Here is a 13645-nt window from a genome sequence, read left to right as displayed (position 1 = left end):
GCTGAGTCCGCAAATTACTGGTTTGTCTGCTGACTTTGAAGCTAATTACAAGGCACGAAACAAAGAAAACAAGAAATACACTTTTTTTTTTTTAATTTTAAAAGCGAGTAAGTAGAATATTGTGATGGATTGTGAGGATTAAGAAAGAAAATCTTAAAAAACGCCCACAGTTTTTGTGAGCCCTTGAAGCACTTCTGTGTTGGTTACATTTGTACACACGTGTTAAAAATATCATTCTTTCTTACTCTTCTATCTCTTAACTTCAAACTCAGTCTTGAACCTCTAATACCCTTTCACTCAGTTTGGACCTGCAAAATGTCCACACAAAACAAAACAGAGTCTCCCCATGACAAAGGGATATCACCACAAATATCCCCATAAGTACAGCCTCGGCAGGCAGAGGGAGAGAAGAGTCATTGTGGGGTTTTTTCTTATCAGCCTACAAGTGAGTGGAGCAAGAAAACGTGTCAAAAAGAGATAGAGCTGAGGCAGAGTGAAAGACAGAGCCAACAGTCTTGGCCAACAACTTCCTGATTTGAGTTGTCCATCAGAAAGCAGCGATGTACCCACACAGAGAACTGCTCACTCACAAATGTTAAGAGGACAACAAACAGCTCTGATGACAGGCAACAGCAGAGTTGAAAGGTGCAGGGGCATCCACGTCACACTTATTTACAGTTAACAGGGATGACAGCACTTGACGAGACCAGGCACATTAGCATATTAGCACATTAGCTGCTGACCTTGATTCCACATTAGCACATTAGCTGCTGACCTTGATTCATCTGAGAGGGATATATTTTGAAAGCACTACACCACCACACTATGTCACTTGACATTACTGCATGAATTTTTTTAATTTACTTTTTACTGTAAGCTAGTTTTGCTATAATATATAAATGGTATTAAGTGAACTTTAATGCTAATGAAGAATAAACGGAGCTTACTTTTGCCTTTGTATTTATGAATGTTGTATAAATGTTTGCTAACGCTAATGTTTTGCTAACTTTACTCCAACCTATAGTCATTCAGTACTGGAATTTTTAAGTCAACTGGTTTCAAGCATTTTTGACGCTATTATTATGACTTTGTTGTAGCTTTCTGGTTTATTGTTGGCTAGGTCTGAGTTACTCCTTTCAGTTATTTTTTAAGTGGTTTTTAGTTATCGTAATAGTCTATATTGGTCTTTTTGGATTGAATGTTTGCTATGTGGTGGCTAATTTAAACATTTAGCTGTTTCTGTGAAAGGTTTCAAATGAATTTAGTCTAAATGTTTATGTTTTAAACGTAGCTTTTTCCTTGTCTAACTCAATATTGTTAAAACTCTAGGCTTAGGCTAATCTTGCAGTTAATCTTTCAGGGTACTTTGGTGTTAAGTTTTTGGAGTTTAGAGAACTATATATTTACAGGGACACTCAGAGGTTCAGCCATGTAAATAACTCAACCTACATTCACACTTTATTAGAGGGAGAGGTTGAGTGTTAACCCTTAAAGCAGGGGTGTCCACACTTTGTTGGCTTGGGAGCTACTGTTCAATTGATCCACCTTTGCACCTTTGTTCCGTCTTTGCCATCTACTTGTAGATCCTGATCTACTTATTGGGCACCTCTGCCTTAACGGTAGCAGCCATTTATAAAAAAGTTCAGGCTTGTTTCTAGGTCATCCTTGTACTTATTTCTAGTTTCCTCTGACACTACCGTTTTATTTGTGATGAGTGTTGTCTGTTGCGTATTTCGCTGGAAGGACTTTCGTAACTTTGTGTTGTAAAAACTTAGGTGTGTGGTTGGCCACACAGACCAATTGAATCATCTTTGCTAAATTACTCTCCACAACATGCCGCAGGGAAGACATGGCAGAGTTAAACTGGAAAATGTCGTAAGAGTAACCTGGAACGTTTTTCAATCAACATGCTCCAACAGAGGTGTTAGCATCCAGGCTGGGTTTCAGGATCGCATGCAATGAGCCAGAGGCAGAGACATATATAGCTTGGTGGTGCCTGACTGGCCTGCCTCCAATCCAATACCTGTCACATCATTGACCAAAAATGGGACCATAATATGATATGCATATTGCAATGGTGTTCTGGGTCTGTGTTCTGTTCTGACAGACAGATCGACTTGTGACTTACTACAAGCTTTGGCTGCAGCGATGCACAGCTCCTCCACTACATACTCCCCAGGTGGGAATGAAAGCACACTTTCAGAGTCTTTGTCAACATCTTTCCCCAGGCAGTAAAGATGGACAGTGAGACAGGTGGTGTCCAGGTCCTCTTTAGGATTGTTGTCCACAGCAGGGTCGGGGACAGGCGTGTGACTGTTTTGGTGTTCGGTGTGGTCAGCTGAGGACGTGTCCATTTTTGACAGCAGAATACAGGCCATGTACTGCTCTGGTCGGACATTAACCTGTGGGTGAGAAGAGTCGAGACAGGTTTGTTAAATCTTATTGTTTGCTCTTAGGTGTTTTCTTTGATACAGACCACAGCCATGTGATGCTATAGGAAGTTTGAGATTTTATTATACCAGTCACTATGACTACTATCTGTTAGCGGAGACCAAATAGTAATCTATCACTGTACTATCAGTCACCATGAGACATTAGACATTACTTTTCTCGTGACTGCAATCTGGTTAACTAGAAATGCAGCCTGTACTGATTTGGTCCTCAGATCTAAAATAACTCAAATACTCCTCTACTCTTTTAGCAATCTAAGGCTGCTTGGCGTCCGAGTTTTTGTGGACTAAACCTCTGCTGTCAAGAAGATGCTACAGAGTGTGACAGCAAGGACAAAGAGACTGATTAACAGATTATTTAGCCACAGGCTGTCAGACGCCTGGACCACCGCAGCCCTCCACCTGGTGTCTGCTGCTGCTGTTGTACCAGCTGTAATCTTACTTGCACCTTATCTTCGTGTAACTTCATTCACTTGTGTTGAACAGAACACTTAGCTCCTGAGCTCCAATCAGGTCCTCTTTTCATTCATGTGTTGTTGAGTAATCGTTGTTGTGTTGTTACCATTGCGTCTATTTTGTAATGTGTTTTGTCAGATGTAAAGGTTGAACAACTGAGTAAGACATTTCATTATCATAATGTACACAGAGGTGGACAAAGTACTAAGTATTTAAGTATTAAAAGTACATTTTAACGCATACACAACTGAAATGACAAAAAAACATGAATTGAATAGCTGAAAATGCAGATCGCTAAGAAAACTAGAGATCCAGCCACGCCACTGATCGAGTTAATGAACAGCCTATGAGGAAAGCTGATGATGCAAAAAACATTGTTTAATGTAACGATAATCTGATAAACTGACAAACTGACATGCACTGAGCGTTTTCGTTTATTTCAAATTGAAGTTATATGGCAACACGTTTTGGTTGGTAGTTTAATTTGTTTTTTTAAAGAATTTAAAGAAATCTCAGTTAAAGTAAATATCTTAAAGCATCAATGACAATAACTGGTGAAAAGACCATGATCTGGAATATTCTTGGGGACTACCTTTATATACAGTACATAAAAAAACTCAACCCAGTGTATACTCAACACTGTATACTATACTTGACACCAAAGGCACCAAAATAACTAATTATATTTCAGGTTTAGTTCGGCTGCACCAAAATATCTAATTATATTTCAGGTTTAGTTCAGGTTTAGGTCGGCTGGACTGGAATGATCAGAGTGGAGGATGTAACATGTGGAGCAGTGAGTTCAACATTTGCTCCAAATTACATTTTACATATCCCTTCGTGATGACACAGTGTAAGAGTAGCTGTTGTAGTGTTTGGTTCCTGCTATTCCTGTGCAGTTGTTGTTGATTACTCCTGGTGTTGTTTGCATAGTTTGTTTATGTTTGCGTTGCACTTCCTTTCTGCGGTCAATGACTCATCAGCTGACAACAAAACCCTCATGTGTCTGTGCTGTATCTGTGACCCCAGGGTGGGATGCTGTGAGTTTCACACTCCACAGGGTAAAATAAGAAAGTAACCCTTTACTTGTTTCCACTGTCTTCACTGTAAATAGTAACAACGTGTTGTTTGTTTCTAGCTTTCGCCACAGACACTTTGGATTATTCTTCTCATACTCGCTGAGCTGCGAGACTGAAAATGCACATGTTTAACAGGCTGTGAGAAAACATTCCGGTATTTTAGTTGGAAAAGTCTTCCTTCATCTGGCTACTGATGCTTCTTTAATAAAAAGCAGAAGCACATACCATTAGGGTGCTCTCGTCTCAACACAAACTTTAGATTTGACTGAGGTAGACCAATCTAATCCAGATCTGCAGGCTAATACGTGGTTCATCCATCGTTAAAACGAAAATCTAACAGGCTTATCAACCTGCTGAGCAGCTTATCTATTATAATGTCTTTCCATTCGCTACACTACTGGTCCCACTTGAAAAGGCCAGACTCAACTGTGCCAATGTCGGCTGCATCGGCGATTACGTGGAGTTTCAAGCACTCCTCAGTTTTCTAACGAGCGTGCAGAGATGAAACGAGGGAAAAGGTCTGCGACTAAAACCAAGCGACTGAAATTTATCCTTTAATATTCATGAAATAGTTGATGAGATATAGCGAGATACATCAAGTATTTTTGATATATCGCCCAGCACAGATACTCTGTCAGTGGTTGCTATGTTCTTTGTTTTTGTTGGTGAATGTTGCTGAGCAACCTGACCTTCAGTATGAACTGATAATTTTGTGCAGTTAGCAATCTCCCTTTTTCCCTATCACAGAAATGGACATTATGAAAAAGTTTCATTAGGAAATTCCGAGCCTGGACATCCTGCTGATCCTGGTGCTCACTGAGAAATATTTCAGATTCCTGCACAGAAGCTTGAAACTGAAACGCTGACTGTGAAGTACAGTTATTGTTGCTAATGTTGTTGCTGCTAGTTATTATCAGGGTTAAACTGTCTCCTTCTCTTTTCAACCTGCAACAGACATATAACTAACCAATACCTACTGTGTGTATGTATTTAAAGGCCTCGGTTTTTGATAACATTTATGACTTGTTTATAACTTGGATCATTTTAACTGACGCAAGGATCGTCACCCCTGTGTAAAAAACAACAGGAAAACACTGAGCTCTCTCTCTCTCTCTCTCTCTCTAGTGTGTTTTCACACCCAAACGTTTATCACTGAGCAGGCAGACAGAAAGTTAGAGCAGTTCTTCACTGAGGCTTATCAGCACCCTGACGCCTTGGCGCTCGTAAGACCAGATGTCAGTGTTTACGGCAGAGATGTATGTAAGACCAGTCAGCCAGAGCAAGGACTCGATTGCAGTAAAGATTTTTTATTTTAACAGAAATTTTTGGTATGGCCCTTCTTTGGACAAGTTTGGAATTTTTAGATTGCTCTTTGCAGTGGTCTGACACATTTGTGGCCATGATTTGACACCAAACAGTTGCAGAATGTCCAGCTCTTGACATTCACTGGGTCAGGGAGTGGATATGATCCACATTACACATATATTTGCTATGCTGGCCCTTATGGAAAAACATTATAAATATTTACTGTTAGTGCTCCAAACTTTTTGATTAATGCTTCGATGATTCAGCTGCACACTCAAACATTTGGACATTTACCATATTAAAGTCTGAATGCAAAAACGATTCACTCCCATGTCCCAGAGAAATATTCAACATAAAAAATCTGATTGTTTTCTCCTAATCATCAGAAGAATATAATTTAGTTATAGTTAACACTTAATGTTCACATACTTCAAGATTTAGGATTATTAGGGCCAACAACTACGATTATAAAATCATTATATTATCAAATGATAATGAAAAGAATCTGCCAATTCATAAATCCAACCTAATAGGTATATTTCAAAATCCACTATATAAGCAATATTTCTGTCAATATTTCTGTCATATATATATGGAGCAACATATTCCTCCTTGTGTTAGCAAATGGAGCAACATATTCCTCCTTGTGTTAAAAGACTAAGAAAATAGAGAGATTTCTGCAGGTTCTGGTATTGAATGACTTAAACATAAGTCTAAGTCTACAAATAAATTATAATCAAGAAAAATAAATACCTCAAAAAACACAAGAATCCTCAGCACCTGAATAGCTGCTTTCAGCTTTCAAGACAGGGGGCGCCAGTCAAATGTTAGTGTTCTCGAGCTAAGGCTCCAGTTCGACCATGATTATGAACCTTTCAGGGGACATGCTTTGGTTACACCCGTTTGGTTTCATTAGCCAATTGATTAAGGGCTCCACATGATGCAGCAATGCATGTAATTCATCTATAACATCTCAACGCCTCATTGGTTCAACTGAGCCTGCAGTTCAAATTATAGACATCAAAGTTTTACTTACTTTCTTGTCACATGAAGTGAAATACCAAGAAGGTAAAGGCATATGCGGTAAATATTGTGGTTTGTTTATACTGGAGCTTCATTTCTGGATAAATCCAACCCACCACATAAGATTAAACTACCGGTTAATCAAGTCAGTTTTATTTACACAGCCCAAATTCATGTCACTCAATTGATTTAGCAGTTTGAAATAAAATGAAAATGAAATCAAACTTAAAATATCCCCCTAATAACCCAATTAACAGGGGGAATGGAGGAATGTATATAGAGTCGATGATTATACTAAAATTGAAATTAAAGATACAAAATAGAGTAGGATAAAAGCCACACATTGAGCGGGCATTTTAGCAACCGTGGGGAGACAGAAACTCCCTTTCAACAGGAAAAAATCTCCAGCAGGGCCAGACTCAGTCTTGCCGTCTGCCTCGGCAAAAACTCAGCACAGCCTCACATTCTACTTTTTTAACAGAGCAGAATGTTGATGAAGTGACAACTGTTCACAAAAGACTTCTGCTAACTGTTGATGAGAACAGATACCATGCTGACGTACATGTTGACGGCACATGCAAAAACCCAAGGTAAACAAAGAGATCAGATGTAGAATACATGGTCACTGAGGCAATTTACGAGCTACCTCACCCACGTTGTTCGGGTTAACTTTCCAGACATCTGAAAGAGTAAATTATTTGGAAAAAAGCTGTTTAACAGACAGCAGGATTATTAGTCATCAATGGTCACAGCCTAAGCAATGTGGCTTAGGCTGTGGCAAGGTGCAACACTTTGTTCATTTTAGTGTGTTCACACTTCTCTTGAAGTGTCTCCAGTACAAGTAGAAAGACAGCAGACCATCAGTTGTTGTTGGCAAAGTAATCGTACAAGTTGCAAGCTGTTTAGTTCCGTTTTTAGTAGGTACTGATAACCAGTGAAGAAACATCAAAGGGTGTTGCTGCATAATGATAAAATAAACATCAATTGAACTTTTTTTTAACCTCTCTGTCTCCGTCACTTTTTGGTAAGTTGTTTCCTGAGACCCCAATAAGCAGAAGTGAATCATGACAGCAGTGACAATTTGTGTAATTTTTCCTGGCCATTAAAACTTCAATTTAATTTAACTTAAACACAACTTAAAAGAGGTTTTGAGTGAGAGGCAAACCACCCACTAAATACACACATTGAGAAAGAAAAGGTTTAGTTTTTTCAAGTTAAAAAATTCCGAAATTAAAGTATACATTTCCTCTAATAGTCCTCTTGATTTCTTGAATACCGGGGGTCCTCGACTTACGTCAGAATTCCGTTCCTGTGACGCGATTTAGCTGTAAGTCGGAACTCACATGCTGTACTGTAACTATGTCACTCACCAATGCTAACAGAGTGGTAGCTTCATAATCTAGGAAATAGAAACATCAGAAAATTCTGACCTAAGCTATAAAGAAGGGCAAAAAAACAAAACAAACTAAAGGTAAGTCAATGTAGCACAATCCAGTTTATGGAGTCCAACCAGCAAATGTAAGCAAAACCGTCTTCTGGGTATAGCACCGAGTGACAACGAATTTGTCTGCTCTGCTCACCAACTAATTCCGGTGCAAAATTTGGTTTAACGCCATAAGGCAAACTGGTAGAACAGGACTATCTTAATAAATTTATCGGAGATGGCAACATAACTACGTAACGCTAACAAGGATGTCGTAAACTGAGCATCTCCTGTCTATAGTTACTTAAGTCGCTGACTGCCCAACAGTTGGTTTGACCGGGGGGGGGGGGGGGGGGGGGGGAATGGCCATGACTTTTCATTTTCTTCTCTTTCTAAAAGCTCTCAGTGTCTTCAAAACAAACAGCATCTGTTGGCTGTCTGAGATATGATTTAACCACAAACTAAACACCACAGGACAAGAGTCAGAAGCCAAGGTGAGCTATATAAATTTAAAATGTTCTCACAAACAGCAGCTTTAGTCACACACTCATTAAGGTCTCACGCCTGAATAAAAACCTTCATACCAGTCACACACGACCTAATCATACAAAAATGACGTACTATCCCAGGAGTTCTTAGCACGCCCTGCACCCAAAGAAAACTGTAAAAAATGAAAAAACAGGTAACGTAATCACTTTTGAGTCAAGGTAAGTGAATAAATAACATTTAGTTTTGTTAAAAAATTGATATCTGTTCTGATTTCAAAATTGTTCTATTTTGAGGGTTGAGAAACCTTAGCAGGTGAGTATGTAACACAGCCCAACAGCTGACAAAGCTATAAAAGATAAAGCTTTAGAAAATGTCGCATCGTGCCGTAGGTGTTATCACTAAGATGACTTACAATCTTACTTGCAAGTTGCACTGGTTGCGTCCGTGCTTGTACAAAATTTTCTTTATGAATCATTATGGTCGTTAACATGATCCAGCATTGAAACTACAAAGCAACAGTCTGCAGCCTCTGACTGAAAGTGGATTTGATTTTGCACAGCATTATGACAAATTATTATAGATTTTCAAATACATTTGTTTCATGGCTCATGGCTGTGTAATAGCACTGCAACCAAACGTTTGAGAAGCCTAATCACAAAATGATGATACTTAGCAGTTACTGAGGTTCTTGAGTAACCATTTTTATATTAAATATCTAATTATTTATTATTCTACTTAAGTGCAGGTTGTCTGTAGTTGAGAACTACCAAGTCAGTACACTATACTACAACGCAACAAATATGACGTAGTAATAGTCGATTAACCTTTTCATTTCAAACTTCAAACCTTTATTCATTAACTTTTGTTGATCGAATAACATGATCAGTTATGGAGGTGATGTGTTTTTTCCGACAAAACTGTTTTCTTTTCTTATTTTGTGTTTGTGTTATAGCATAAACACAAACACATAACTAACGATCTCGACAAACGGTCATTAAATTAATCGATTATTGTCGACAACGTCAGTCGTTCCGGTGTGCGGTGCAGACTATCCGGTGGAATCCGTGGCTCTGTCAGACTGTGTTAGTACGGATTAATAAGCGCTTACGCTCTGTACACTACTTACTTTGCCTCGTCTTCCTCTGCTGTGCAGCTTTTTCGCGCTGCCTGAATCAACTTTCAGACCTGCAGTCGACTTCAGCTTTTCAACCTTAGTCCAGAGACTCCTCAGTAAAAGTCCGGGTACTTCCCATTCCCTCTTTCCTCCTCACATGTTTAAGTGACTGACTGGGTGTCTTTGAACGCCCACTGCGGTCGCTCGGCCACTTCTGTGATTGATTTATGCTGTTTCTCAGCTTCACCCTTTAACTGCCTGTGAGCAAATGGCAAAATGATGATGCTGGCGATTGTTGGTGATGGTAGTGATAGGGGCGGAGCAGCAGTGACAACACATTTCTCCGCTTCTGTTGTTTTCTTCTGACTTCCTCCTCATCACGTTTTCTAGTGGCTGACTGGTGATAAGAAGATTAACTTTGAGTAACTACATGGTTTTAATGTACCTGAACGCTACTTGAACGCTCTTGAATAAGTTTGAGACATTGTCGCGTTCAGGGGAAGTTGGAAAAATGTAAGGCTTCGTCTTCAAGGTAGTTTGTTGAGGACATTCTTAAGGGTGTATAACAATTGTATCAAACCAAAGCACGGGGTTCCGGAAGTGACACGAATGATATAATTATTTAGCACAATTGTTTAATTTACGAGCTTACAGAAAAGGCTTGTGTTGCCTTCAGATACCAAAAGTTAAACAGAATGTAACAGTGTAATTTAGACCTGGACCTCGTTTCAAATATATCATATTATATATATACAGCTTATTTATTGTAACAAATTAAATCAGAAATGTGACACTATAAAATAGCAATTTAAAATTCTAGGACCAATCGAAAACACTGCAGAAAAAAACACTTTTATACACATTAATAACAGTGGCAAAATATTTAAGTTTAACATGTTCAACATGTTGGCATCATGTATTTTCATTATTATGTTACAATTGTGTTTTCACTTCCATAAAAAAAAAGACGCTCCACCAAGTTGACAAAAATGGGGGAGGAGCAGCAGAAAGATGCCTTCAAACACTGTTGTTTTCTTCTGACTTCCTGCTCATGGTCACGTTTTCTAGTGGCTGGCTTGTGATAAGAAGATTAACTCTGAGATTATCTAATTAGTGTAACCGTATAATATAGCACAAAAATATACATTTTTGAAATAATGTGTAAAAAGAAACAGCCTCTAAAATATATTGGCATAATCAGACTTTTTTTTCTCCCTAAAACTAATAAGGTTCTTAAATTTGTATCAACGAGGGAAAATATGTCTGCCAAGTCAAACTTCTCCCTCTTATGTCAACTAGTGTAACCACCCTTTCATGTGACAGGATGTGATGTCAAAAAAAAGGACCCCTGAAGAAACCAACTGCCACAACTCAAAGTTAGTAACTCTAACATTTGACAAAAAAAGCAGTTTTAATTCAGTAAAATGCTGATTAGCAGAAATTAGCATAAAATATTCTAAGTAATATGAAAACTAGTTTCAAATTTTCAAACCAAGGTCAAGTGTTTACATATTCCTCCTCAATAATCCCTGCAATTTTTGGTTTTAATGTCAAATGTCAAATGTTCCACACCAATGACAGAGACCAAAGTGCCACACGATGTAAGTGATAAATGTCAACTTGTGTAACAAGTTGACATTTACAGTATCAAACTGTTACACAACAACTGACTGACCCAAGAATAGTGTGAAAACATTAATGTATACGGCATACTAACTTGCTCAGTACAACAAAAACCCATAATAAAATAATAATAATAACCCATAATAAAAACAGTTTAAATATACTTTGAGACGATATTTTATAACAAATAACCTATTTCATCAGTACAGCTTCTAGGAGGGTGAATTATTTAATATTGGTCATGTTTTACACCATTGGACATTCAATGGAATTCTTTAATTGGTTAAATATGATAGAAATGTCAGTAATACTGTGACACCAAGAGAAATGTAAACACAACACCAGCTCTTCCTAAACATTCTAAAACCAAACAGAAGAAAAGAGTGACCACAGTGACACACCTCATTAACAGCAATCACTAGAAAGGTCTATTGTAGTTGAACTGTAAAACTATAAAACAATCCCCAGAGGCCACATGGAGGTCAAACCTCTCACATAATAGTTTTATTGTTAAACCTCTACAGTTTTGTCATGTTATTCCATTACCAAATCGCAATGTGTGTCTGTTTTGTTTACCATAAGTATTACCATAAACATTTGAGGCCGTAAAATGTCTTACAACTAAAATCGTTTGGAGTTTTGTACAGCTTTTAGTAACAGACTAAAGACAAGAGGGTTTTTAATGTGAAAAGTCTAAAGTTCTAACAAGAAGTAGGAAAAAGCACAAGAGTGCTTTTACAGAATCAAATGAAAGCAGTAGTGCTTTTGCACAATAATTTCCGATGCTAAACTTAGTATCTTACAACTTTACTTTTCAGTTACACTTCTGCAAAAGTAACTGTTGTGAAGTGTCCTGGAAAGAACTTCTTTCATTTGGGTTGGTGAAAAAACATGAAAGTGATGATTAAATTGATAGATGGGTGGATGAAAAGGTAGGTAAGTCGGATTGTGGTTTAGTTGGCCAGTTGAATGATTGATTGATTGATTAATTGGTTTTACAATTTCAACATATATATTTGAACAATGCAACCATTCAAACTGAGGTCACTGCAGCGTAAGGTGGGGTCAATGTCCAGGGGATAAGAAGGGGTTCATGTGCAACAGAAACCACTGCTTCAGTTTGACATTATCAGCAGAACGCAGGATGTCAGTGGAAACCATCCAAAATGATCTGTTAAAGAACCACAGTTTTTTTTCTTTTAAATTTGTGCCTATTCCTATTAAGTTTTTTGTTCAGTTCTTGTATTAAACTCTGTCAAGGAAGACAGTGGTTGGTTTGAGAGTGGCCTTGCCCTTAAACGAACATCCATTTAGCCTTAGGAACTTTGATTTACTTTGCTTTTTGCAAGTGTCTCACAAGTTCCAAACTTCTAATGGGTGGGAGCTTGAAGTTTAACTTTTTGTACTGCCTGGAATTGCAGTGCTGGTTGTCTGAAAAACCTCATTTATTTTCAGTGTGGCAAGTAAACTGGAACAAATACCTGAATTCATGGAACAAGTGTGTGGAACGAAATGACCAGCAAGGCTACAAGCAGGAGGTTTACAGCATCCTCGACCTACGGCGTTTCATGGTTACATCGCCATGTTCCTAAAATTTATGAAGAATTTCGTACATAAACGTGGCATTATACACGGAAAACGGCTTTATTTACATTCGCCGGGTGTACGGCACACACAGGATTGTGCTACGTTCGTTTGTGTTGGTTTTTGGAAAGTTTTTGCCCTTCATTATGGCTCCCGGGTGTAAATCAAAGCCTTCTGATGTTTGTATGTCCTAGATTATGACGTCACCATCATAGCGTGGGTGAGTGACATATAGGCACTTATGTACAGTACGTCAAACTTCGAGTTACTTTGTGCAGCAGACGCTGAATTCAGACGTAAATCGAGGAGCCTCTGTATAGGCAGAGACGGACATTCACACTGACATTCGCATCAGTGGTATCTCCAAAGGAAGCTGGGGAACCCCAGATGACCTGCGCAGTGGAAAAATATTCATTGGCTGTTGTACCTGACTATGTAGCATGGCATAAAAGTCCGATCATTTAAAGAGACACAATCAGAGGAAACTGCAGAACTGCTGCAGGTTCCGTCACAACACAACCTGGAGGAAAGGGATGGAGCACAGCCCAGCATCAGTATTCAGGAAGTTGGACTGGGATTCAGTCCAATTGAGGGTCAAATAAAAATTTGCTCTGCACGACAGGTAAATTTGATATACAATTTTTGAGAACGTAGTGTAACTAAGAAACATGTCCTTCACCAGATGTTTAAACAGAGGACTCCTGATTGAGGATGACGAGTCCCTTAGGTGTCGATCTATACACATCCAGGATACAAACCAGGCTTTGAGGCGCCATCTGAAGGAAGGTCTATGTAATAGCAGCCTACCAATCAATCCACAGATATGGTGACCTCTACAGCATTTTCTTTCCTCGTCCTGAAAATTAAATCCTCTTCTTAAACTTATCTTAAACTTATCTTAAACTTATTATGATTATTATGATTACTCTTGTAATCTCAAAAGCAAACTCACCTATTTTACGTACTTGAGAAAAGTAGAGCTGGCCGTTAACTGATGGCTTTGACTGACGTTTGTCAGAGTCTTTATCTAAACTTGTGTCAATGATTTTTTTAATCAATTTTTGGAGCCATACGTAGAGCCAAGATGTCGAAGATTAAA

At 38.5% G+C, this 13645-nt stretch overlaps 1 protein-coding gene across 1 annotated transcript in view; it reads right to left on the bottom strand.

Moving 5' to 3' along the window:
- Window positions 1-9623, bottom strand: part of jak2a (Janus kinase 2a) — a 24642-nt gene extending 15019 nt beyond the window's left edge. The window contains exons 1-2 of the mRNA XM_008324401.3: window positions 9352-9623; window positions 2129-2402 (exon numbers count right to left, since the gene is read on the bottom strand). Coding sequence (XP_008322623.1) covers window positions 2129-2378 — 250 coding nt within the window. The 5' untranslated portion in view covers window positions 2379-2402; window positions 9352-9623. The remainder of the gene's footprint in view (window positions 1-2128; window positions 2403-9351) is intronic.
- Between the last annotated feature and the right edge of the window lie 4022 nt (window positions 9624-13645).

The sequence above is a fragment of the Cynoglossus semilaevis genome, chromosome 14 (genome assembly GCF_000523025.1).
Source record: "Cynoglossus semilaevis isolate Cse_v1.0 chromosome 14, Cse_v1.0, whole genome shotgun sequence".
Taxonomy (NCBI): domain Eukaryota; kingdom Metazoa; phylum Chordata; class Actinopteri; order Pleuronectiformes; family Cynoglossidae; genus Cynoglossus; species Cynoglossus semilaevis.
This window is presented reverse-complemented; position numbering and strand designations above follow the sequence as displayed.